Raw genomic sequence first — 25466 nt, forward strand, 5'->3', positions numbered from 1 at the left:
ATAGTTTCCCATAGCTGATTTCTGTCTGGCCAGCAAATGAGTGGCGACAAACGAGAATCCATTACAATCAACCACAAAGAAAAAATCCTGGATACTGTTGGTAGAGATACTTGGAAACGGTATGCCAGTTCTTGAAACGGTATATTAAGTCTAAGCTTTATCAGAACCATGACAAATTCCTGAAATTTGCTAAGAGTTTGACTACGCCGAGTGATGCTTGTAGAAACGTGGTCAAAGATAGTCAACAGAATTTCAGTGGAAGGCAATCCAGTATAAAACCGAACTTTATCGTCTGTGTTAAAATAATCTTTAGTTGGAGGCTGATATCCATTTACCGAAAACATATACTCGAACTCCTCAGTTTGAGACATAGAAGATGTAGTCTGGCAGTTTTCGTTTTCAGTCTGGACGAAGACGCTATGGACGCGGCATGAGTTGGTTTGACTTACAGAGCAGGACATGGAATCATCATGATCACAGCTCGAACACAGATTTAAAGCTTGGCCTTCTTCTTCTACAGCTTCTTCAGTAGATGGACCCTCTGCAAAGTCGATATTTTCGAGGGGCAATCCACTAGCATCTAATTGTTGGCGTTTAACAGCAGCCTCATACTCGAGCTGTTCAAGAGACCTCTTTCGTCTTTCCTTTGATCGGGCAGCTCTCGCTTCCACGGCTTCATTATTTACTTGGCGATATTTAGTTTTACCAAGATTCAAGGTAGGCACCCAGTCGTTGTTGAATCTATCCCACGCTGCTGCCGGCCTTCCTGACTCGAAATGCCTTCCACAAACTCTCTCGTTTTTCAGAACATTCTTCCATTGTATGTCGTCGCGACTTATCGCCATAATCCATCTTTCTCGTCTCTCTCTGCTCAGTTCTTCAGCTTCTTCTCCTTGTTTATCAACAACAGAAGGTATCCTGAAGAATCCTATAGCCGTATCTTTTCTGCTATTACTTGAACAGCCTACAATAATACAGTGAACCATGACAAAAGTTGCTATACACCCGTGAAATGACGTGGTTCGATACGCTTTGTTTATATATATGCGACACCAACATGGCGGATAGCAACCGTCGTCAAGCAGTTAGTCACGTGAGTGAAAACCAAGAATATGCTATACTGATACTGATAAAAATAATTGAATCCGTACACATGAATATAAAGTATAAGCTAACTTCTAAAGATAATATATTTGTTCGCATTTGGTTTATCAATCAGGCGGGTTGACATGTGATGTTCAACTAACCACATACCATAATACTAATTAACAATCCATCTTGAATTATTTCCAGAACCTCAAGATTAAATTAAGTTTTAAAGAAAATTTATTGAATCATTAGAAAGTGTTCAACCTTTATCTTTAAAGAAAAAGATATTTCCTTTTTGTTTCCAGTGTTTCTGGTCGTTTCTTGACACCTTTTTTCACATTTTAACAAAACACTGATTAACATTCCATTTTGACTGAGTTAACTTCGAATTAACGGTCAGAACCTAAAGATTAATATTACAGAAAATGTATTGAATCATGAAAAAAAAAGTCCAAATTTCACTTTTTAAATCAATATATTTCTTTTTGTTTCTGGTCGTTTCTTGACACCTTTGATTATAAAAATAGATGTATTTGTTGCAATAGCTTCTGACTAGTCTTCAGCATAGTGCTTTCGGTTTTTACCCTGCATAATTACCCTCCAAAACCTCAATATATTATTGGAATATGAAAATGATTAATTAAGTAAAAAATGTACGAGTAAATTGGCAACCAGGCGCTTAAAAGAGTGACAAGAAGCGCTTGTCTCTCAACGACAAAAGTTCATTTTACGTAATTATACTCGCTGGAAAAGCTAAATAAATGGTTGATATTTTGTGCGTGTAGTGTGCGATTCATTTTCAACTTTCATTTAACTTTATAACAAACTAAGCTTATCTGTATGGAAATATCGAAAAAGCTCAGTTTTTTATTATTCACTGATCCGAGGCGATCAAATGTGTTTTTTCTAGAAAGTAAAAACATAAAAACAGTCTGAATTCTTGAAGATTACTTTGTGATCCATCTTTGACACATAAAAAATACTGTTGTTCTTTGGCTTTAAATTTGTCTCAAGCCGACGTTTTCTGTACCTTTGAGTGTTTTCCTTTTGAAAAACCCGCGGGAATCCCTCGATGTAGATTTGCAGTAAGTGTGCGCGCTAAACAATAGTAGGCACCATCCTTAAAACCTCGCGAAATTATTTTGTTCCTCGATATTATGCATTTTTTTCCAGTCCAGTCCGTTATCCAAAGAATCCTGCGACGTCGTGATTGGCTGCGCTAGAGTATGGCTATTATTATTATCTCTTATCGTTGTCCAGTATTCTTGGATAACGGATTGCTAAATAACGAAAACATTTCCAGAACAATTAAACAAAATAAAAGGGGGAAATCAAAGTTATTTACTGTCCACTGAAAAGTCGGTCCTGAAAGGGATAGACTGTGCCCTGTAAACGAACTCCATATTCGATCTGGTAATAACTTATATTGCTTTGGAGTCTGAAAAGGTCGAATGAAATCCATTCAATAATTATTTATAATGAGATTTCAGTTATTTCTTGTATATACATTCACCATGGTTTCAATACAAAGCGATGGTTGCTTCTTGTTATTGTTGCTATAGCCGACCGTTTTGGTTTGTTTGTGTACAAAAATTATTACCGTTTTGAGAAGGAATTAAAGTGGGAATATTGTTAGCAAGCTGATGTAATGCGACCTTTGTTACAAAAAAACATTATGCCGTGTCTTAGTAGTTAGAACAGGAGCCGGCTCATTACTTTGAATAACCAATCATAAATAGATTCTAGCGATTTTATTAAGTCAAAAAAAAAAAAAAAATTCATCAAAACAAATTTGCGTTAATCACATGGTTTATTAACGTTCACTTTTATTAAATTAATGATAAATAACAATGTTGCCATGACAATTTGTCATCAAATTACATCTATCTTTAATCACCTGGAATTTTAACCATTATAGTTTGGAAAATTTAATTTTGGATCTGTAAGATAGTAGTTTCTCATTGGTCACTTTGACGTCAAAATTTGACGTCAAATAATCGGTCACTGAAATTCTTTGATATCAAAATTAATGCATTTTTTTTACCAACAGAGTTGCAGATTAATACCTAACTTACATTGTTCAAAACCTCGCGTACTTTTACCGCGTCCAATATGAATCCAATCTACAAGAAATGTCTTTTTCGAATGTTTTTATTCTTTGGTTACGGATTAATTGGAAGCTGGTTATTCAACTTGATAGAAGAGAGAGAAGAAGCCTACGCTGACATTGCTAACAGGTATGGTAAACAATTTCCGTCTGTATTTCACATAATAAACAAGCGTTATGGATAATATTTTCCTCGCCTTTCCTTTTCTTCTCTTCTTTATATTGCGGTGAACGCATTCTAAATATTCTCTGAATTTTTTTAAAAAATAATCTGAAACAAGCTGATTCATGGCATAGTTGAAACTTGCTAGAAGGTTTTTACCAATACGTTTATTTTCACCCAATGATATAATGCCAATGAAAATAAAAATAAATTACAATTCGATCTGTAGCTATGGCCTGGCCTAAGACTGGGCTCAAACTGGTTTTAGCCTAGGGTTCGATCTGTTGCCAAGTCCTTACTTTGGTCAGCTCAGAGCTTTACTTTATTGGGGTTTCGAATTTTGAAGTGGCAATGCCTTGACAAGGCCCAGCGTGTCATTCTATGCGCGAGGAGGATAGGTACAGTGCCTTGACATAGATCAGCTCAGAGGTTGTTTCAGGGTTCAATCTGAGAGTTAGCCATGCTCTGACTTAGATCAGCTAAGAGGTTGTTTCAGGGTTGTGAGTTAGCCGTGCCTTGACTTAGATCAGCTCAGAGGTTGTTTCAGGGTTCAATCTGAGAGTTAGCCTAACCCAGACTTAGACCAGCCGAAAGGTTGTTTCAGGGTTCAATCTGTGAGTTAGCCATGCTTTGACTTAGATCAGCCAAAGGGTTGTTTCTTTATACCGCGTTTGAGAATATCTAGAAAATAATCATTTTTCATTATTTTTTTACTCATGAGGTGTGAAAATGTAAGGAAAATCCCCAACTTTAAATGCATACGTGAAAAGGCTATCTAAATAGACTTTTTCAGCTCAATTCTCAGTTTTTTTTGTTTTTGTTTTTCTTTTTTCAAACCTTTTAAACCAGCCTTGTTGGCAGAACGATATGTTTTTAAAAGCCTTATATTCAAGTGCTTTGGGATGGGTCTATATGTATGAGAAATAATAAAGAGAGAAATAACTTTCGACATCGGTACGCGTGCTTAACTTTGTCGAACAAAGGATAAAATTAACACCAAATAGGTTCCGGTTGTAGGGCCGAGTCTGTAAAAGTTTTATAAGTGATGCAAGCAACCGCCAAATTCCAAATTGTCCAGGCGGTCTCCAAAGCACCCAGGTATATTTACAGTCCATGCCAAACACATGAACGAAAGAAGCCGACATATCAATTACATACGGACTTTCAATTGCAATATAGATGTGAATTAGATCTCAGTTGAGTCAAACAATATTCACTTTGTTTATAGTTTTCATATCAGATATTTATGAATAAATTTCAGTTATATTCCATAGATTAAAATGCATCTGTAAAACCTATTCACTTTATTAAGACGGCTAAATGAGTTTCCACTACCTAAGCCAAAATCGAATTAAAAATTGTTGGGCTGCTCGTCAGTTTGCATTAGAGCACAAATGGAAATTTATTTAAAATTGAAATGAAATGAAATTGCATTTATGCGAATTCTCTCGAATATATCAACTTGATTAAATGACAATGAGACTCATCAAAGTAAAAATTGAAGAGCCGCCTTGTCGAATGGTGTATAATGGATTGGACTGACTGAATTGAGCTGACTGAAAGTCCCCCTAGAGGCAATATATCTCCCGCTTTCCCCATTGTATAAAAAATATAATAATATTTAAATTGAAAAGAAAATTGTGAAGAGATGTCTAGCCGCAATGCTTTAGTTGTAGCATGAAAGAAAAAGCAAATATCGCGTAAATAAATAACTACGAAAACTGTCAACGAAAATCTGTCCGTATAACCACGAGAAAGTAGAATTGTTGGAATATGCTTTGTTTTTGTTGTTGTTTTTTATCCAACTTTACCACCCTGACGTTGATCGAATTAACATTGGGAAGTTGATTTTTTTGGAGCGAAAGCGGAAGAACCCGGAGAAAAAACCCCGTAGCACAAGAGCTAGATAACCAACAAACAGCTGTACACACAAACAACACCGACCTCGGTGGGGCTCGAACAAGCGCGCGGGTCGCATTGGTGAAAGGCGAGCGAGATTACCGCTGAAGCTAAGTTTGAATCCTGTTGGGCTTTGTGTCATATGCGAGCAAATTTGTTTGTTGATTCTCTCCAGCCTGAGGGTTATTTATTAATCTATTTAAGATCTTGTTTTGTCTCAACTTAATATAAACAAAATTTGTGTCAGGTTGCTGGATGAGTTGAAAGAAGAGATGAAAAACAAATACAAGATGACCAACTCTACAGATTTCGACAAATTTGTGGAGAAAGCAAATAAAGCAAGTCAGTTGATGAGCAAAATGGACTGGACGTTCTTGAATGGATGTGGATTTACATTTGCCGCTATCACTACTATTGGTACATTGATTAATTACTTAATCTTTTTTAAATACTGTTTAATAAACAAGCAGGAGTGTTTTCTCGGGTCTAAAACCACGAGGCGTAGCCGAGAACACGATACGTCGCAAACGCGGACTTTTATACACACACTTTGATAGTCTTATGCACATCAATGTCATGCCCAGTGAGGTTTGTATGTCACTGCCTTTCTCATTGAATCCAAATGAAGGCTCCGACTAGTTAAAGGCAAAATGCCAAAATGCTCTTGAGTGTGGGTAGTCGACGACACTTTGTGGGTCTTCCATGATCGTACGTGAAACTGACCTCGATGAGGTTCTATTTCCTCATCTAAACTTGGATGCATCTTGATCTTTGAAAAAATCGTGCTTATTAGTATTCTTTATATAAAGAGCAAAATAATAACAAATTGATTTATTGACAAATTGAATTCTTTATATAAAGGATACTAATAAGGATGAGAACTTTATATAACATTTTTAAAATATTTTTCGTATAATTTCAATTCGTAATTCAGATGAAGAACAACCCGCTGAAACCAAGAAAACATGAGCAAACTCTTTGCAACATTTGAAAAAGTAATGATAAAAGGGTAAATTATACACCGTGAAAAGATGAAAAAACTTACTGACTTTTTTACTCCGACGAAGGACTATAGCGTCCGAAACGTCAGTAAGTTTTTTCATCTTTTCGCGGTGTATAATTTACCCTTTTATCATTACTGTTTCATTAGAAAAACCGACGCAGCTCACACTAGGTTTTAGCTAGTTATCTCTTCTTAACATTTGAAAAAGACAACCGATATAGTGGCATCGTGCACCTTGAAAAATCGCCAAAGGTTGCTTACTGATGGGCAGCCAAGCCTAGGTTATTTTTAAAGCTTCTGTTATGGATTTATTATTATTTTGTTCATCTTTTCACAGGGTATGGTGACATTTCTCCACGAACACCTCTTGGCCAGGGACTTTCCATACCATTCTGCCTTGTTGGTATAACAATAACGATGCTCGCTTTCAAAACAGCAGGAGAAGTCGTACTCATAGGACTCAAAACGATAACAGTTTTATTTGAAAAGAAGATTCTTCGACGGGAATACGCCAAACGTAAACTTTTGAAATGTCTCTTTGTTATTATCTTCTGGATGACTTTTTTGATTTGTCTCCTAGCAATGGCCGAAACATATATCGATGGCTGGACCTTCTTGGAAGGTTTTTACTGTTGGTTCATTACTTTTACGACGATAGGATTCGGTGACTACATACCCTTTAGAGATTACCGACTTGAAAAGAAGGGCGAGTCAAAATGGATTCTAGTAGCAACAGGATTGGTATTCACGATTCCCTTTGTGACTGGGCTTTGCCTGGTATCTAGTTTCTTAAACTTGCTTGTTGACAGCTCCGATAAAATCAAGGTGCATTTTCACAAAGTCACCTCCTTTGCCGTGTGTAGTAGCAATTGCAGCAACACAAATGAAGCCAGTCTTAGCTCAAAAGAAGTTTCTAGTAATGACATTAATTTAAAGCCTATTAGTTGTAGGAGGTGCAGTGTTTAGAAAAAAAGTGTGTTTTTTTATGTATATTTAAAATGATGTTGGCACAAGTTTCGAACGTACCTTTTCCAGGAAGAAGAGCGTTTAAATAGACATCGGAAACAATATATTTTATTCTATAAAAAAATTTCACTCCGAGAAAAGACGAAAAAACTTACTGACGTTTCGGACGCTAGTCCTTCGTCGGAGTAAAAGAGAAAAAGGTGGTAGAAAGGAGTGTCTGTATACTAAGAAGGCTGGTCTTTACATGGGATCTTGTCCTGTTGACCATGCCCTCAACTAGATATATATAAATATGTTGTAAAGTTATTAAATAAATAAAAAAATGAAAATAAAAAAGAACAAGACAAAAGAAACCAATGTATTGCTCTCAGTATATAAACACTAAAATAAACACATAAAGTAATATATAAACACATAAAATTAGTTTGAAATGCTGATTAAAGACCTGATTAACGATTTGCGACGCACCTGCTATCGAACTCCATAATGATGGTTCATTTGTCAAAGAAGAAATAACTAGCTAAAAATTAGTGTGAGCTGCGTCGGTGTTTCTAATGAAACAATAATGATAAAAAGGTAAATTATACACCGTGAAAAGACGAAAAAACTTACTGGCGTTTCGGACGCTAGTCCTTCGTCTTCTTTGTCAAAGTAAGTAAATAATCGATCTTGTTTATGGACCCAAACCAGCCGAGGTTTGTGGACAAAATAAATTTCATTCAGACCAAATCTGTAAACGTTTAAGGTCTTCCTATAGTAAAAGCTTATCATTATTATCTATTATTATTATGCAACACACTCCATTTCCCTTTTATTACGACCATTTTTCGAGCGCAATTACAGAGTGATTATACACGGTCTGTGAACCGGTTTTGAACGGGTTTTTTCGCTGATGATATATGTCAGCGCGAGAAAATTTTCTTCTATTCCTTTGTGTGGCTCACGTCAGTGTTTTGAGTTCGATACTTTTCTAATTTACAATAAAAATGGTTGTTTTAGGGTTTCTTTTTCAAATTTTCCGTTCCATACAATAAACAATTTATAGAGGTTGTTACACTACTTGTTATGTATTACATCTGGATAATTTTACTCTTGAAGCTGTATTTTCGCCGCTTTCACTCGCAAAATTATCTAACTGAAATACACAACTAACAGAGTGTAATAACCTCTATAGATTAACGCGTAACTACCAAAATTTGAGAAATCATCACAAAGCGTGTCCATATGTTAGCTTGGATTAGCTTGCGCCTTTTGTCAGTGACTCGATGTTTTTACCACTGTTTTCATTGATGCGCGCTGATTGATTCAAAAGAAAGGTCCCTTTTTGTACTATTGCTGCGTTTGGGTAAAATACTTCAGTCTCGAGTTCTCTGTTGCTCAGGGTTGGCCTCAATTTTGTATAAAATTAATTTGTTCCTGTGAATATCCGTGAAATGTTTAAGTCCGTTTGTATTATTTAAGTTGCGTATCATTTATTTTATCGTTTGTATTTATGAGTATTTAGGCACTGAAATGAGAGAACACTGAGTAAGTGAGTCTGTAATCAAGGCAGGACCTTTCATTTCTGTGAAGATCCGTGAACTGTTTAGTTGATTTTTATTTTTTAAGTTGCGCATTATTTACTTTATCGTTTGTATTTATGAATATTTAGACACTGAAATGAGGGTACCCTGAGTAAATGAGTCTCTAATCAGCCTTTCATTTCTGTGAAGATCCGTGAAGTGTTTTAGTCGGTTTCTATTATTTAAGTTGCGCATTATTTACTCTATCGTTTGTATTTATGAATATTTAGACACTGAAATGAGGGTACCCTGAGTAAATGAGTCTCTAATCAGCCTTTCATTTCTGTGAAGATCCGTGAAGTGTTTTAGTCGGTTTCTATTATTTAAGTTGCGCATTATTTACTCTATCGTTTGAATTTATGAATATGTTTAAGTGAAATGTTTAAGTCGGTTTTTATTATTTAAGTTGAACATTCTTTACTTTGTCGTAAAGGTTTTTGTAGGTTGCATTCATATTATGAAACTAAAGTTGACTCATCAACCTTTAAATAATTTTATATTTTCCTTAGCTTTCGACCGACACGGTCATCCTCAGAGGAACTAAAATACGTTACATTATTAACAAAAACTACGCGATCAAACGTCGTACATATGCGGGAGCAAAAGAATCGCGCACACAGACCCGAAAGCACGAGCACATGAAAATCACAAAAGATTTATGTAATTTGCTGGCAGAATTCTGCCACTGTCTCTACTCTTTACTTTATCCATTGTATTTATGAATATTTAGACACTGAAATAAGGGTACCCTGAGTAAATGAGCCTGTAGTCAAGGCAGGACCTTTCATTTTGTCAGCTTTATTCATAGCAAGAATATCGAAACATTTTAGCCGTTAAAACACTAAAACCAAGTAAATCTATCTGATAATGGAGATCAACGAGAATTAAAACATTTATGATGAAAAACGCACATTTGAGCTTGCAAAATCTTTAACAACAATAGATAAAGACGTGATCGACATATATTATAATAAATTTGAAAAATCACCTTTTTATGTTCTTTGCAGGTTGCTATTTTCACGTCAATTAAAGCAATTAGAAAAAAAAGCCTAATTATTGGTCAGACCGATTAGGTCCCCGTCCACACTATGCCGCATAAATTTGAATTCGAATTTTTATTTATTCGGTTAGGCCTACGGCGTCCACACTAGTCCGGACGAATCCGCAACAATACTTCAGCGAAAACGAATTTTCGAAATGGAACCGAATAAATAAAAATTCGGATTCCAATTTATCCGGCATAGTGTGGACGGGGCCTAAGGCAAGTTGACTTTGCTTGAGGCATAAGTTGACGAATTACTTATAATTATCCAGTCGATCAAGTGATACTATTATAAAGTTGTTTTCGATTTATCGGCCCGTATCAGGAGTGCGATATTCTTAATCATTAAATATGAAGCCCATCTACAAAAAGTGTTTTTTAAGAATGCTTTTGTTTCTAGTTTACGGATTTCTTGGAGCCTGGTTGTTTAGTTTGATAGAAGAAAGAGACGAACCCTACGCTGTCACTTCTAACAGGTAAGACACTCTACAAACCTTCAAAGTTCTTTTATAACATCAATGATAACCTAAAGAAATACAAAAACACAGTATGGCCATTGATATTAAAACGGACAAAACTGAATTCACACTAGAAGTCGAACACTTTTGAAATCTTTTTGGTACGAAATATCATCAGTAATAATTATTGATGTAGAGTGCAAACCATCCATAAAACAGAACAAAACTGAATAGCACTAAACAAATCTCTATCTTTTGTTTTCCATCGTCGTTTCATTGGTGCTATTTTGTACTAATATTTAGTACTATTTCAAAGATATATCATTAATTGGTTAGCAGAATCTCGGCTTTTTGTCATATACAGTACTTCTTACATACACATCGTTTTTATATATTTTTTATTATTTTAATCCATTGCGGTATTTATTATTATTATTATTATTAATAATAATAATATTATTATTATTATTATTATTATTTATTTTTTATTTCTATTTTTATATTTTCATATTTTTTTGTAGAAAAAGAACTCAAGATAGATAATATTCAGAATTCAATATTCAGAACATTAAAAAAACGTTTAGGCAATCAAGCAAATATTGACCGAAGTTCCCTGAATTTTCAGCAAACATAGTTAATAATTAAATGGAAGCTTAGAGCCGCTATTATTTAAAGATAAAACAAAAACAAATTGTAGAAACGATCGTTAATTTTCCTTTATTGATAGCTATATCTTAACATAGCGTAAAAAAGGTTGGGAATTTGGGCGACGTTAGTTCTTCCTTACTTTAGTAAAAATTGTAAGCACTAGCCATTAGTAATTCATATTAGACTTTTAGACACGAAAATTGATTCCAGTTGTTATCGAACGCATAGAAACACAAGCGCTGAAGTCAATAAGAGTTCATTTAGTTTGAATATTACCTTATGTCATTTGACCAATGGAAAAGAACCTTTCATTAAGGGAATTTAAATTTTAATAACAAAAGTAAATGTGATCGAGTAGTTATTTAGACGATTGGAACTAAGACGGTCGATAGCCATAGAACTGTTCAAAGGGTCATTTTTTTTCTCCCTCACAAAGATATGTTAGAAACGTAGGAGGAAAAAATTATTGAATTTTCCGTGGTTTTTACTTTTTTATTGAATGTCACACCAGTGTTTAACTAATTGCCATCAATTATTGAAGCTGTTTTTTGGTACTTAAATTCTCTGCCGACTTTGGCGATAGCCTGAATTACCATTTTGCTCCTCTTCTCAGTCGCGATAATCTAAACAGACTTTTGGTTTTGAAAAACAAAATGACCACAACACCATGTGAACAGAAAAAATTACGCCGGAAATGTCACCTTGAAATTTGGAAGCAATTTGTCCTCTATAGGTTTTAACGTAATTATTGATTTTTATCCCGTTTTTGTTATAACCTACGCACACTTTTTACGTCATCGCACACTTGGTGGATAGCGTTTAGATAAGCACCGCTAAAAAGTCTAAAACGTTTTTTAAACATGTTTTTAGGCTCTTGAGCAATTTGAGGAAAGAGATGAAGAATAAATACAACCTGACCAACTCGACCGACTTTGATAAATTTGTAGCGATAGTGTCTGAAGCGAGCCAGCTAAAGAAAAAAATGGACTGGACGGTTCTCAATGGATGTGAATTCACCTATACAGCTATAACTACTGTTGGTAAGAATAATAAAATACCACTTGTGGCAAAGTTTTTTTTATCATTTAATCATATCTATTTAAATAAGAAATTCAACGATAAAAAACTATATTTTAAAAACATTTTAATAAAAAACGACGTTTCGACGTTTACGTAACGCCATTATCAAGTCAATAAGAATAAGAAAATACACACTATATATAAATCATGAAACAATGAAAACTAATTACGAAAAGAAGATATACACCTAGTTCCAAGAACGTTTTCATACGGAAATAGAACATCAGTGATTTAGTGGGATAGGAATTATTTTAAAAAACATAAGAAGATCACTGAAGCTGAACTTTTTCTTTTGTCTTTTAATGAATTCCTTTCTCACTAAATTACAAATGTTCTATTCTTGTATGACAACCTTCCTGCAAGTAGGTGTATGTACAAGAATAAAAGATAATAACAATATTATAATTACATGAATAAAAGGGGGGGGGGGGGGGAGATTTAAAAATGTCATTCAACAAAAAGTTTTGCATTAATGGAGTCACTTTATCATATCCAAATTCAAAATTGCGTCATGCAAGTAATTAATTAATATTATTTTAGTCTGTTACTTGCATTATCCATCCATGCATGTCACCAAAAGTCTATACATTTGATGACCTGCAGCATCCGCGTCTATGTCACCGTCCATTCATGCTAGCGATGCGCCGTAAAGAATAATCATCCATGACACTATCCCCCTTTGCATCCGATGACATCCTTCCATCCATCCGACAGCCCCTTCATGAGCTTGAAGTTTCATGTAATGCGTTATAAACATGGGTTTTTATTACGTCTGTCATTTGTAGGTTATGGTAATATAACTCCGCAAACAATTCTTGGTCAGGTACTCACTATACCATACTGCACTATCGGTCTGCCAATAAGCATGGTTGCTCTGAAGACAGCAGGAGAAGTTCTTGCCATTTTAATGCATAACATGGCAAAGATTTTGGACAAGAGGGTACTTCGCCAAAAACGTCCTAAACAAAGCATCTTTAAATGTTTTGCAATGATTATATCATGGATAATTGTCTTGGTTGGTATCTTAGCAACAGCGGAAATGTACCTGGATGGGTGGACCTTCCATGAAGGGCTATACAGTTGGTTTATTACCTTTACGACAATTGGTTTGGGTGACTATGTACCATTCCAAAACTTTAAAAATCAAAAAGCCGGCCAATCAGCTTGGGCCTTGGTTCTATTTGGTGCAACATTTACTGTCCCTTACATCATTGGTCTCTGTCTAGTCTCATGTTTGTTAAACTTGCTGGTTGAGCATTCAGAATCAATTAAAGTCAGTTTTTGTGTTATATGCAGCAGTTCTGTGAACAACCATGAAGTAGAGGCAGCAATAAGTAATGATGTAAAATTGAATTCAATTACTTGCAGAAGATTTAGTGTTTGAATCCATGAAAAGCAAGAAATGATAACACTTGCAATTGACATTTTCTTAGAAGGTTCAACCCAATTTTATTTCCTATATAACTGCTAGTATTATAAGTCACCTGCATGGTTTGAATGCACATAAAAGTAATAGATAACGTATTTTTAGCGTATGTAATCATTATTCATAGCGTACAACAATAAACTGATAACTGAAGATTTTAGCGATTCTTAACTGCGATTAATACAGCTAATATGTTTACTTTCAGTCTCCATAGCCCGAGGTCATATATAGCCATATGCAGAAATTCTGACCCTTTTGTACATATATACAAGCATATCAAAAGTATATCAAAATTCATGGATCTCATGGCTGGTAAAGAATGAATAGCCGAACAACTAGTATATAAACTGGGCATAAAAACAAAAGGATGATGTAACCAGTAAATTCAGACGAAAAGCATGGACCACGGGCTACATCAGTCTTTTGTAAAATAATGAAATATAAAGAAACAAAAGTGAAAGGTGCAACCACCATGGGGAAAGGAATAACAAGGAAGGTTGCAGCAATCTATTGTAATATAGAAAAAACACTAGAATAATATGGGCTTATGGTAATACAGAGGTTTTTTATTCAAACGTGGGACGTTTGTCACAACTCTGTATTACCATGCTTCGGGAGTAAATCGGAAAGCGGCCAAGCGAGATCAGACCGTGCATGGTGCGAAAGAATTTGGTGTTATGGTCATTAGCAAACAATAGAATTCCCAGAGCATCAAATCGTTGGGAAACGATCAATGTTTTCTGTATTTCTCGTTCGCTTTAGATCGCTTTAAATAAGTTCAATAGTCTTGCAATTTTGTGTAATATTAGTTTAAGTTCTAATTTGTATACTGACGTAGTTTTGAGAGAAATGATCAACGAATTTTAGAATAATGGAAGATCTAGTAAGATTGACTAGAAAACTGCGATGAAAAGTGCGCATCAAATGTTTACCCCGTCTTCTGCACTATACATTTTCACAAAATCGCATAAGTCGATTACCTTCAAAATGTTCCTTTTAAAACTAGATACAGAGTAAAACTAAATGAGCAATGACTTTTGTGAATATATAGCTCTGAAATATTAATTTCGCCCGTATGAAATCCATTGTTTAATTTGAAGTAGATTATGCACTATATTTAAATAATCTCAAATATCTCATAATTAGCTAGGTAGATTTTTTCAAAAATCCCCACAAATGGAGGCATCCAGTATATAATTATGTGGTACGAAGCATTTTAGTGTTGAACGCTCTGCAAGGCTAAAATTATTTTCTAAACGAAAACAAATATTTCATCATAATCACGTGTTATGACGTCCGATCTCACTAAAAACTGCATCAAACATTAATTCAATCTTTATGTGACTTATGTGCAAAAAAAGATTTGCAATCGGATAAAACACGTTTATGCACCAGCGTTCCAAAAGTGGAAGGTAGCGGTCAAGCGTGAGGGGGTCCAGCCACCTTAAATGTTATGTTGGTCAAATACTGGGTCAAATTATTTCGGTAACGTTATCAAGTAATTATGCAGCATCGATGATAACAAGCTGGTATTTTGTTTGTGAGCTATTAATTTATTCAAGAGGAGCGAAACTCATATTGGTAAACCCATATGTCCATCATCCATAATTGTTATCAATAACATTTATACTAAAATACTTAAAAATGAATATTCATATTTTCAACAAACAACTTCGGATAACGAAGAATCATTAGACTTGGGTGTTTTCAAGAATTTAAAAGATGAATCCTATATACAAGAAGTGTTTAACTCGAATAGGTTGGTTTGTAGCTTATGGGATGCTGGCAGGTTGGCTGTTAACCCTTGTAGAGAAGAGAGACGAACCGTACGCTGTCACTGCTAACAGGTGAGACTAGGAAACAACATTCTACCGTTTTTCATAAGGTTTTTTTGTGGAAAGAAAGGAAAATTACCAATGTTTGACCCAATGTTAGAATATAAACTAAAGCAGCATCGATGTCGTATAACAATTTTACATAATAATGTCTTGTAGCGGATATTTCACCTATCAAATATTAAGTACTATACGTTTTCACTTCGCTTTGAATTAGTATTGCGTGACCGGTAACTTTTTCATTTTGGTGATAAATTTAAACGACGACGAGATGATTTTAATGGAGCTGTCAGAGTAATAACATGTTTCTTCTATGATAAGAGTACAATTACCCCAAACTTTTGGATAAGACACCTTGGCAATATACATGTAGGAAAAAACAGAAATCTGTAAAGGCCGGTTTAGACGGTACGATTTTCGCCTACAATTATCGTATACAACACGCTCGCCTCTGTCGTAGGCGAGTTGTAGGCTTGATTTTAATACACGCTACGACTCGAGTTGTAGGATGGCTCAAGCGTGTTGTATACGATAGTTGTAGGAGAATATCGTACCGTCTAAACCGGCCTTAATGGTGTACAAATCGCTAAATAACTTTACACCCACAGGTTATTTACAGACATGGCTTACTCCAAAATACGTAGAACTGATAGCAGCTGAAATGATGTTAATTTGCAGTTTTATCGATCAAACTTGAAGAAAGACTTTTAACGATTAATAACAGCAAATTGCTCGCTCGCTGATTGGCTTTTTTTATATTTTCAATAAGAGGACAGACAAAAAGGCTGAACTCAAAGAGCACGCGCTCTTTCTTCTAATAATATCAAGAAGGTACATCTACGTGGTATAATACACCTAAGTCCAATATGGCGCAAGTTAGTAGGGCGAAACAAATAATAACATTGAGACCATCCAGGTCCAAATGCAACAATAAAATGTGACAACTATATAATAATAGTAATAGTAATAATAATAACAATAATAATAATAATAACAATAATAATTTTTTTTTTTTTTTTTTTTTTTTTTTTTTTTTTAATAATAATAATAATATCAATAGTAATAATAATAATATTAATAATAATGAACTATACAAAAATGTAGAATGTACTGCCTGGTTATTTGTGATTGACGTCAGCGAAAAAACACATTTCAGCGTGCAGCTTGTACTGAACTACCGAGTTCGCAGAATATATCGAAAATCGCAGTAGTGTTAGATTTGGTGGATTCCTTCTTGTAACCGTACTTATGGAGTCATGTTTCTTTCAGGTTACTGAATGAATTGAAAAAGGAGATGAAGAACAAATACAACATAACCAACTCGTCTGATTTTGACAGATTTGTGGAAAAAGCCAATGAGGCAAGTCAATTGATGAGGAAATTTGACTGGACATTCATTAATGGGTGTGGATTTGCATTTGCAGCCATTACTACTATTGGTAAGACAGCTCTCTATTGTATCGAAGAAAAAATCTTCCTCCCTTACCCTCGACCCCCTTCTCCAAATAAAAAAATGCATGATAAAGCCGTCTTCTTTCCATTTCAGGGTATGGACACATTACTCCACAAAAACCTCTTGGCCAGGGACTCACTATAGTGCTCTGCATTATTGGTCTGCCAATAACCATGCTTGCTCTAAAAACAGCAGGAGAAGTCCTTCTCGTTGGTTTGCGAAACCTCACAATTACTTTGGAAAAGAAGATTCTTCGACGAAGAAAACCGGAGAACAGTATATTCAAGTGCCTATTGATGATCATCTTTTGGATTACGTTATTGATGTGTATCCTAGCAACGGTTGAAAAATACGTCAATGGCTGGACCTTCCTGGAAGGAGTTTATTGTTGGTTTGTTACATTAACGACTATCGGGTTTGGCGACTATTTACCACTTCAAAAGCTGTATCGTGTTCAAGAAAAAAACATGGTATGGGTGTATGCAGTTACAGGAATATTTTCTACCCTTCCTTACGTCATGGCTCTTTGCCTGGTATCCAGTCTACTTAATTTGTTGGTCGAGTATTCGGAAGAATTTAAAATGCAATTTAACACATTTTGTTGCCATATGGAGTGTTGCTGCTGCCGCAACCACAAGAGAGAGTTAAGAACTCTAGGTTCGACGAAGAAGGAGGATAATAACACTGAGTTGCAGTTAATGAATGGATATGAAAAATGAAAGGTTTTTCGGTCGTTTTGAAGGCTCTCAGAAGTTGCGGGCGTGGCTCTTCGAAAACGCTGATTATTTATTGATACATTGTTTAATATGGGCGATTGCGTCCCTAGCTTTTAAATCCTAGTATCCTATGATTATCTACGTCTACTTAAGAAACATATAGGCACAAAGCAATATTAAGAAAATGCAAAATACGATTAAAGAAATTGTAATCTTATTGAATTGAAGAAACACAAAACACATTGAAGAAGACGAACAAACGTCATTTGGTTAAATTCACATTTACATTATTGTTGATCTATTCCTGGATCCGAAAAACTGTAAACACGTCTATTCTGCTCAGATAAGACCAATTAATGTTAAGGAAAAAACGATCGATCTTCGATTTTTTAAAAACTTTTTGAATCGAAAGCATGCCAGTTTACACCATTGTCAGTAATTGGTCATTACTTATGAGTAGTTTTACTAAAAATTGTCGAAGTCATTGCCCAAACTTTTTTTATTATGGAAAATGTAAAAGGTGTAGGTCTAATGTTTCTACGAAATTCATTCTTTCATTTCCTCTCTCACATCCATTTGAGACTATCAATAGTTTTGTTATTGTTATGTGCAAATAAAATACAGAATTAATCCAGATATGTTGTTTGTCAGACATTTTGACGTAACGATTTTTAATTTCAGATCATTCGTCATTCGAATAGCTTTTTCTATTTACCAGAAACCTCTTGAATAGATATTTGGTACAAAAAAATGGATCTGCTTTTTTTTAAATATTTAATTCGCAAGAGAAAGAACAAGACGAGTACTCTGAACTGAAACTGAAATATCACACCAAAACTAAAGAATTTAGTTTTTCTCCATGGCTGAAAAATAGCACATAACAAAATTAATATAACCAATCACCACTGAAGAAGACAGCAATTCCTAGCCTCAATGTGATCATCCTGAAAACACAGACAAACCACACATATTATTGATCCATTATTGTATTAAATGCCATGTAATAAAAATACACTACGACATTCTGTTACCAGTGGTTGGTCAAGATGGAAAAGCGTCTACTAGTTAAGATTTTTTTCGTGTTTGGTTTAACCAAAGCTTCTAGTGCAAGGTAACTCAGTGTTATGCATATTTTCTTCCCGTATTTCTTACGTATTTATCTATTTGTCAGTAAATCATTGAAAGCTAGCTTCTAATTGACTCTGATAGCTAACTTAGTTGTGTACCCTCTATGACTTAGATCGACGAAGAGGTTGCTTCAGGATTTGATCTACGAGTTAGCCGTGTCCTGATTTAGATCAGCCCAGAGGTCATTTCAGGATTTGATCTGTGAGATAGCCATGCCCTGACATTGATCAGCCCAGAGGTTGTTTTTGGGTTCGATCTGTGATTTAGCCGTGCCCTGACTTAGATCAGCCCAGAGGCTGTTTCAGGGTTGATCTGTGAGTTAGCCATGCCCTGACTTAGATATTCTCTCGTTGATGCTACCTAATCATTTATCATCGCCAACTATTCCGGCCATGCGCCGCTCGGCAAGTCAGCGGATATAATGTATAAAATAAAAACCACAGGAAGCCCAAGCTTTCTCAGGCCCGGACTTAGAGAAACAAAACTTTTTGCTACGGTATTCCTGTACTTTAATAGGTATCCTATTACAAACGATGGCAAACGAGAGCTGAGGATTCAAGCTTTATTTTGGTACCAAACATGCCGTATTTTGCGAATAATTTTCAAGGTTTTTACTTCACAAAGTGCCTATTCTTGAAGATAGGATCTCACAAATACTCGTCTCAAATCGGAGCTTTTGAAAGTAAAAAACGAAAAGTATAAATTCGTTCAATCGACCACAGATTGAACATCAGTAATTTAGAATGTGTGTATTTTAAGGATCGACCCCGGCAAATGAGGTAACTAGCTCTGATTTTGAGAAATGTTGTTTATAATATTTGACCTTTTGTGTTTTTCTTGCAATTTAACAAAGTACATATGGCAAGAAGGCTGTTAAAATCTAACTATCGAGACGAAAAGGTTTCTCCAAGAAAATTAAAGTATGTTTGGTAAAAATCAAATGCTTTAATGTTATATATTGATCTTCTACCCCGGCAAGTGGAAAACTGTTTACACAGAAATTTATAAATCGAAAACTATCTTGACTCTCTATACATTTCTTTGTAAAATCTGACTTAACTCGCCTAACACTTTCAATTGCGGTAAAAATACGGTTCTTACAAAAAGCTAAACTCTTGATGGACAACCAAACATTGTCATGTAAAAGAAGTAAAAGTAAGCTTATGTTTTGCTCACCTTCTTTTAAGCAGTTTTCTATTCTGTCTTTATGTGCCGTGTTCATTTGTCCATAAATAGATAGGAAATCTCCGAAATTTGGATTTTAATGAAAGACAACCAAGGTAAATTTTACTAAACTTAACATTTTATTGGATTATCTGTTCTATCTTTCGTTTTTCATATAAAATTAACAAGGAATTCAAAGCGTAAAAATGTCGGCCATGGAAAACTTTGTCGAAGAACAATTGTGCTCCCTCTGCTATTGGGAGCTCCGCTTTTAGGCAGTGCCTAAATATATATATTATCTTTGTTACTTGGAGATATTAACATGTACTTGCTATCTTTAATTCAAGGATAGATAAAGTTATTGTATTGTATTGTATTGTATAATTGGAGTTTAAGAGATAATTCTTTTCTCTTTCAAGCAGTGAGCGCAAAAAACTATTTTCTTGAAGAAAAGCTGTTGTACAAGGCTAAAATCTTGTTATTCAGAAAGTTTAACTTGCTTGGAAGTGGAGGTGACCGATCGGAAAGTGGAATCAAAGTGTTAACCCAAAGCAAAAATTGTATTTGAAAATGAGGTTTAGGCCTTCCCATATATTTTCTATAAAAAAAGCCTGGCAAAGCAACATTTTAAGACAAATGCAACAAAACATCTTTGTACAATTGAAAATACCGCTTCAAACAGGCCGATCTTATCATAGTACATCAGTTTCTAACTGTTTAAAAAAGGTTTTAACTGGGTAACACAAAACGCAAATTGGGATCAAAACCCATACGAAAGTCTAGTTTTTGGCGCTTTTTGCCATTATTGCTCGTTATTGAAAAACATTTCCTCTTAATATGTGACAAAAGCAAAAAATTTACACCGCCCGATAAGGGACTCGAACCCTTGACCCTCAGATTAAAAGTCTGATGCTCTACCGACTGAGCTAACCAGGCTATTTCGATATGAAATCCACGATAGAAATGAAGCCAGGAATTCCAATGAAATTGGGAAATAAATATGTAACAAAAGTAAAAAAACTACACCGCCCGATAAGGGACTCGAACCCTTGACCCTCAGATTAAAAGTCTGATGCTCTACCGACTGAGCTAACCAGGCCCTGTTAATATGAATTCCAAGGAAGAAAGGACAGTCGGAATTCCAATGAAAATTGAGTAAAATATGTAAAAAGTAAACATTTACACCGCCCTATAAGGGACTCGAACCCTTGACCCTCAGATTAAAAGTCTAATGCTCTACCAGCTGAGCTAACCAGTACAATAACACTTGAACAACACGATAGAAATGAAGCCAGGAATTCCAATGAAATTGGGAAATAAATATGTAACAAAAGTAAAAAAAACTACACCACTCGATAAGGGACTCGAACCCTTGACCCTCAGATTAAAAGTCTGATGCTCTACCGACTGAGCTAACCAGGCCATGTTAGTATGAAATAGACGATAGAAAGGAAAACAGGAGTTCCAATGAAAATTGGAGTAAAATATGTAACAAAAGTAAACATTTACACCGCCCTATAAGGGACTCGAACCCTTGACCCTCAGATTAAAAGTCTAATGCTCTACCAGCTGAGCTAACCAAGACAATAACACTTGAACAACACGATAGAAAAGGAACCAGGAACTCGAATGAAAATTGGAGTAAAATATGTAACAAAGGTAAAAATTTACGCCGCCCGATAAGGGACTCGAGCCCTTGACCCTCAGATTAAAATTCTGATGCTCTACCAGCTGAGCTAACCATGTTAATATGAATTATAATATAGTCAAGTAAATCTGCGCGATCTGATTGGTTGAAAAGCATGAACCATTTGCCCATGGGTTGCACGTTCACGTCAGCTTTTTTAGCTTCGGCGAAAAAAAAAAACTTTTTGTATCTCTTTGCTGACAATTTATCTAGAAAAGATAACTGAAAATGATTGAAAAAAACTAGCGAAAATACTCATCAATCTCCGACATTTAGTATAGAGTTGTCATTTGATCAGCCTAGTAATAATACGTCAAGATTTGCATCACTTTCAAACAGTGAGCTGGACAAGATTGTGTCAGAGCATCACTCCAAAAAGACAAAGCAAAACACAAATCGGTCGGTGTCTACATTCAAAGGATTTTAAGCAATGATTAAATAAATACAAAAATATTGTTATCGTGTATTTATTCAACAAAAGTATTTCCAAAGTAATTAACTATAAATATCTTGCTCACCATCTACTTCGCAGCTTCACAACTGCAGTGAAGTACTTTCTGAAGCTCTACATGGGAGGGAAAGCCGACAAAGCGTACTACCCAGAGAAAATTAATCCAGTTCAGTTAGTTAGTTTTGATCCGTGTACGAGATTATTTCCATTGCTGAGTTATTGTACGATAACAAACTTGAACATCGTCAACAACAACAAAGACAGCCACTTTGTTTTTCACTGATTTTCTCGGGCATTACTGTACTAAGATATGTCAACATTTGAAATGTACTTCTTACAGTTGAAAATCACTTTCTCCGTAGTTTTGGACATCTTTGATTCACTTGTAAGCTAAATTTTTGCCATTATTTTAGTCATAACAATCTTCTGTGTAAAAAGCTGCCATTTTCAAAACGACTGTTTTTCTGTTTTTGGCGCCTTTGTGCTTTTCATTCACTCAAGGTGCGTAAGGAGAATTTAGGGCATGATCAACAAATACAGTCTATAATTTGTATTTATTTCTTGTTTGTTGACTTGACTATATTATAAAAGCAATGGATCATAAGTAGCTGTGCGTCCATCGAGTTATGGATGCACTTGGGAGGTTGCTTAAGCACTCAAAAAAGCTAGAGTTGCACTCCGCTTCGCGTCGTGCAACTCTTACGCTTTTCTTCGTGCTTAGCAACCTCCCGCGTGCATCCATAACTCGATGGATGCACGCTACTTATGATCCATTCCTTAAATAGACGATAGAAAGAAAACCAAGAGTTTCAATGAAATTGGGAAATAATATGTAACAAAAGTACAAAAATTACCTAGCCATGGTAGTGTAAATTACAAAGAAGAATGGAAAATAGGAAGTGAAATGAAATTGGAATAGATTATTTAACAAAAGCAAAAATTACATCATCCGTCAAGCGACTCGAACCCTTGACTTTTAGATTAGTTTAGTTTATTAATATTTCGTCAATAGAAAATAACAGACTCTAACACAAGGCAACGTCCTGTTCATGCCCTTATAAACAACAAATAGGTAAGAATGGATGATAATAGAATAATAATATTAGTAATAGAATAAATAATGATTAAATAAATAATAATAAAAGAAAACGATGGAACACTTGTACGTTAGGCAAAAAGATATTAATGATGTACAAGATTATTAACGCGCTAATTTGAGGTGGTCTGTACGAATTTATAATTTTATCCTTGAAATGATGAAAAATGAGATCTTTGAAATTTGGGACAGATTCAGCATGCTTCAGAGAACTAGGGAGTTGAAAGTGGGGAGATTAAAAGTCTGATGCTAACTATTCAAATTTATTATGAACAAGAGTCTAGTGGCAGCGTAATAATAATAATAATAATAATAATAATAATAATAATAATAATAATATAATGATCAATTAAGTCATGAAGGTTACTTTGCATGGCTTAACAAGTGGGTAAGCGCTCCTACCCCTTGTATTGCAGGCATTATGGAATTGTACGAACAGCTAACCCCAACGAGAGTCTACACCGCCTACAAGACGGGAACAACAGACAAGAATAATGTCACATGCAGAATGTGCGGCGAGGGTTCCGAATGTCTGGCACATGTACTGGCTGGATGTCCGTCTCTTGCACAGTCCAAGTACCTGGATAGACACAACGCTGCTTTGAAAGTGTTTTTCTTTGAGATGCTAAGAGATCTCAAACTGGCTGATAGTACACCCCCATGGTTTTTTTTTATGTCAAACCCAAACCACTCTACAAATAAACTGACGCTGAAGCATACTGGGATGTACCTGTATATGCTGACCACATGTATGTACGATCTAATCGTGTGGACGCGCGTTTCATCGACCACAATAACAAGAAAGTACTCATGGTGGAAATGAGCTGTCCGTGGGTTAACAACCGCGAAAAGAAAGACAAAGAGAAGACGAAGAAGTATGGAGCACTTAGACTTGAGCTCACAAAACAACACCCAGGATACACGATCTTGCAAGTGAACCTCATTTTGGACGCTCTTGTAGGATGGTCTAATGAGATGGAGCCTGAGATGAAGAATATCTTTGGAGCAAGATACAAAGATGTATTACTTAGAATGCAGAAAGCGGTATTAAGCTGCACAGTGAACATTGTAAGAACATTCAAATTAATCACATCTTAAGGACATTTCAAACATTCTAAGTATTTAAACTGCATCTTAAGAACATTAATAATTGGTTTTAAGTGATTGTATTATTAGTCCTGTCATGCTGGTAGGTTACGAAATTACGCCCTATCTAGCTTACCTAATTAGCATTCAAACGTGTTTACTGCTGATAATAATAATAATTTCATTTCATTTTCCTAAAGTCCAAAAACGCTTTACAAGTGACTTAATGTTATCTATAAATATTTTCGTATTTTTATAATGAAATTGATGTAATTTATTAAACGTCAATAATGAATATAAATATATATAAGAGTCATCTATCAATTAGTAAAAGTTAAAATATTATATATAGGTATGAAATATATAAAGTATTTTTTGAATAAACGATTTTTTAGATTTCGTTTAAAAGTGTCAATTGATTGGCTGGCTCGTATATGATATTGAAAATCGTTCCAAAGTTTGGGAACACAAGTTGAGAAAGCACGTATTCCATAGGTTTTTGTAGAGTCGATGGCCTTCCTATTGTTGAGATTACTTCGGATTCTAACTCATAAGAACACACACATGTACTTCAAACGTCCGCCATCTTTTTTCTCCCTTTTATAACCGCTGACCATACTGATAAGTCTAGCAGCAGAATTTAGTACATATTGAGGACGAGGTACATTTTTTTGGGAGCCCATACAAAAGTGCGTTGCAGTAGTCTACTTTGGAGATCACAAATGCGTTGATTAAGGTTTTTGTTGTTTCAAGGTCCAGAAACTTTCTTATCCTTGCGATGGATCTTATGCCATAAAAGGCAGACTAACATACCTCAGAAATAAAAAATGTACTGTCTAGGACAACACCAAGGTTTTTAGCAGACTTAGAAGGATTAAGATGACAATCAACGATCTGAAATGTAGCCATAGTAGGAGCAGGTCGATGCTTTGCATGAAATAATTAAAATCGCAGACTTATCGTCATTCAGTCTAAGATTGTTATATAAGATGCAGGTATGGATATTACGGACACAAGTTTCAAGTAGACCGGGTGTACATGGAAGATATAGGAGAGTCTCATAGATCCTTAAAGCAAAATGAAACTAAATAGGTAGCTGTGGTTCGGAAACTCGAAACAGACCGGCTAATGAACAACGAAAGATGATTTTGGATATGAAATTTATGAGAAAATTAAAATCGTCGAGTCCCTCGATTTTCATTCCGAATTTTAGCACAATACATTTATAAAGTAGACTGTCTTTAAAACCCACATATGTAGTCCAACCAAAACCGGTTGCCAAAATATCTAAGGGTTGGGGAACTAATAGGGACTGCATTAAAAAAGATATATAAAATTGGCAGATTTAGGTCCTCTCGTTCCTCTCTTCCTCGTTCACATATTATGCTATTCTTCTGTAATTTTTCC

At 35.1% G+C, this 25466-nt stretch overlaps 4 protein-coding genes and 3 non-coding genes across 7 annotated transcripts in view; 3 read left to right on the forward strand and 4 right to left on the reverse strand.

The window, feature by feature from the left end:
* The window catches only part of LOC148907135 (uncharacterized), a 2354-nt gene extending 1250 nt beyond the window's left edge, over positions 1-1104 (reverse strand). Inside the window, exon 1 of the mRNA XM_089036340.1 lies at positions 1-1104. This exon is cut by the window's left edge and continues 1250 nt beyond it. Coding sequence (XP_088892466.1) covers positions 1-986 — 986 coding nt within the window. The 5' untranslated portion in view covers positions 987-1104.
* LOC116290713 (potassium channel subfamily K member 15) overlaps positions 1-7587 on the forward strand; it is a 13058-nt gene extending 5471 nt beyond the window's left edge. Inside the window, exons 2-4 of the mRNA XM_089036348.1 lie at positions 3140-3326; positions 5506-5675; positions 6599-7587. Coding sequence (XP_088892474.1) covers positions 3202-3326; positions 5506-5675; positions 6599-7227 — 924 coding nt within the window. The 5' untranslated portion in view covers positions 3140-3201 and the 3' untranslated portion in view covers positions 7228-7587. The remainder of the gene's footprint in view (positions 1-3139; positions 3327-5505; positions 5676-6598) is intronic.
* A 2291-nt stretch (positions 7588-9878) lies between these two features.
* On the forward strand, positions 9879-13596 carry LOC116290714 (two pore potassium channel protein sup-9-like). The gene is made up of 3 exons (XM_089036349.1): positions 9879-10307; positions 11808-11977; positions 12803-13596. The coding sequence occupies exons 1-3, from the start codon at positions 10183-10185 to the stop codon at positions 13399-13401; spliced, it is 894 nt and encodes a 297-aa protein (XP_088892475.1). The 5' UTR covers positions 9879-10182; the 3' UTR covers positions 13402-13596.
* A 1534-nt stretch (positions 13597-15130) lies between these two features.
* On the forward strand, positions 15131-18009 carry LOC116290715 (potassium channel subfamily K member 15-like). Its single transcript, XM_031697817.2, has 3 exons — positions 15131-15290; positions 16548-16717; positions 16825-18009. The coding sequence occupies exons 1-3, from the start codon at positions 15166-15168 to the stop codon at positions 17448-17450; spliced, it is 921 nt and encodes a 306-aa protein (XP_031553677.2). The 5' UTR covers positions 15131-15165; the 3' UTR covers positions 17451-18009.
* Positions 18010-20602: 2593 nt separating this feature from the next.
* Trnak-uuu (transfer RNA lysine (anticodon UUU)) lies at positions 20603-20675 on the reverse strand. Its single transcript has one exon. It is a non-coding gene; the product is annotated as a tRNA-Lys (tRNA).
* A 90-nt stretch (positions 20676-20765) lies between these two features.
* On the reverse strand, positions 20766-20838 carry Trnak-uuu (transfer RNA lysine (anticodon UUU)). Its single transcript has one exon. It is a non-coding gene; the product is annotated as a tRNA-Lys (tRNA).
* A 250-nt stretch (positions 20839-21088) lies between these two features.
* Positions 21089-21161, reverse strand: Trnak-uuu (transfer RNA lysine (anticodon UUU)). The gene has a single exon. It is a non-coding gene; the product is annotated as a tRNA-Lys (tRNA).
* Between the last annotated feature and the right edge of the window lie 4305 nt (positions 21162-25466).

Source organism: Actinia tenebrosa, unplaced genomic scaffold, assembly GCF_029948245.1.
Source record: "Actinia tenebrosa isolate PJP-AT-01 unplaced genomic scaffold, QUT_ActTen_1.0 PGA_scaffold4__44_contigs__length_22323623, whole genome shotgun sequence".
Taxonomy (NCBI): Eukaryota; Metazoa; Cnidaria; class Anthozoa; order Actiniaria; family Actiniidae; genus Actinia; species Actinia tenebrosa.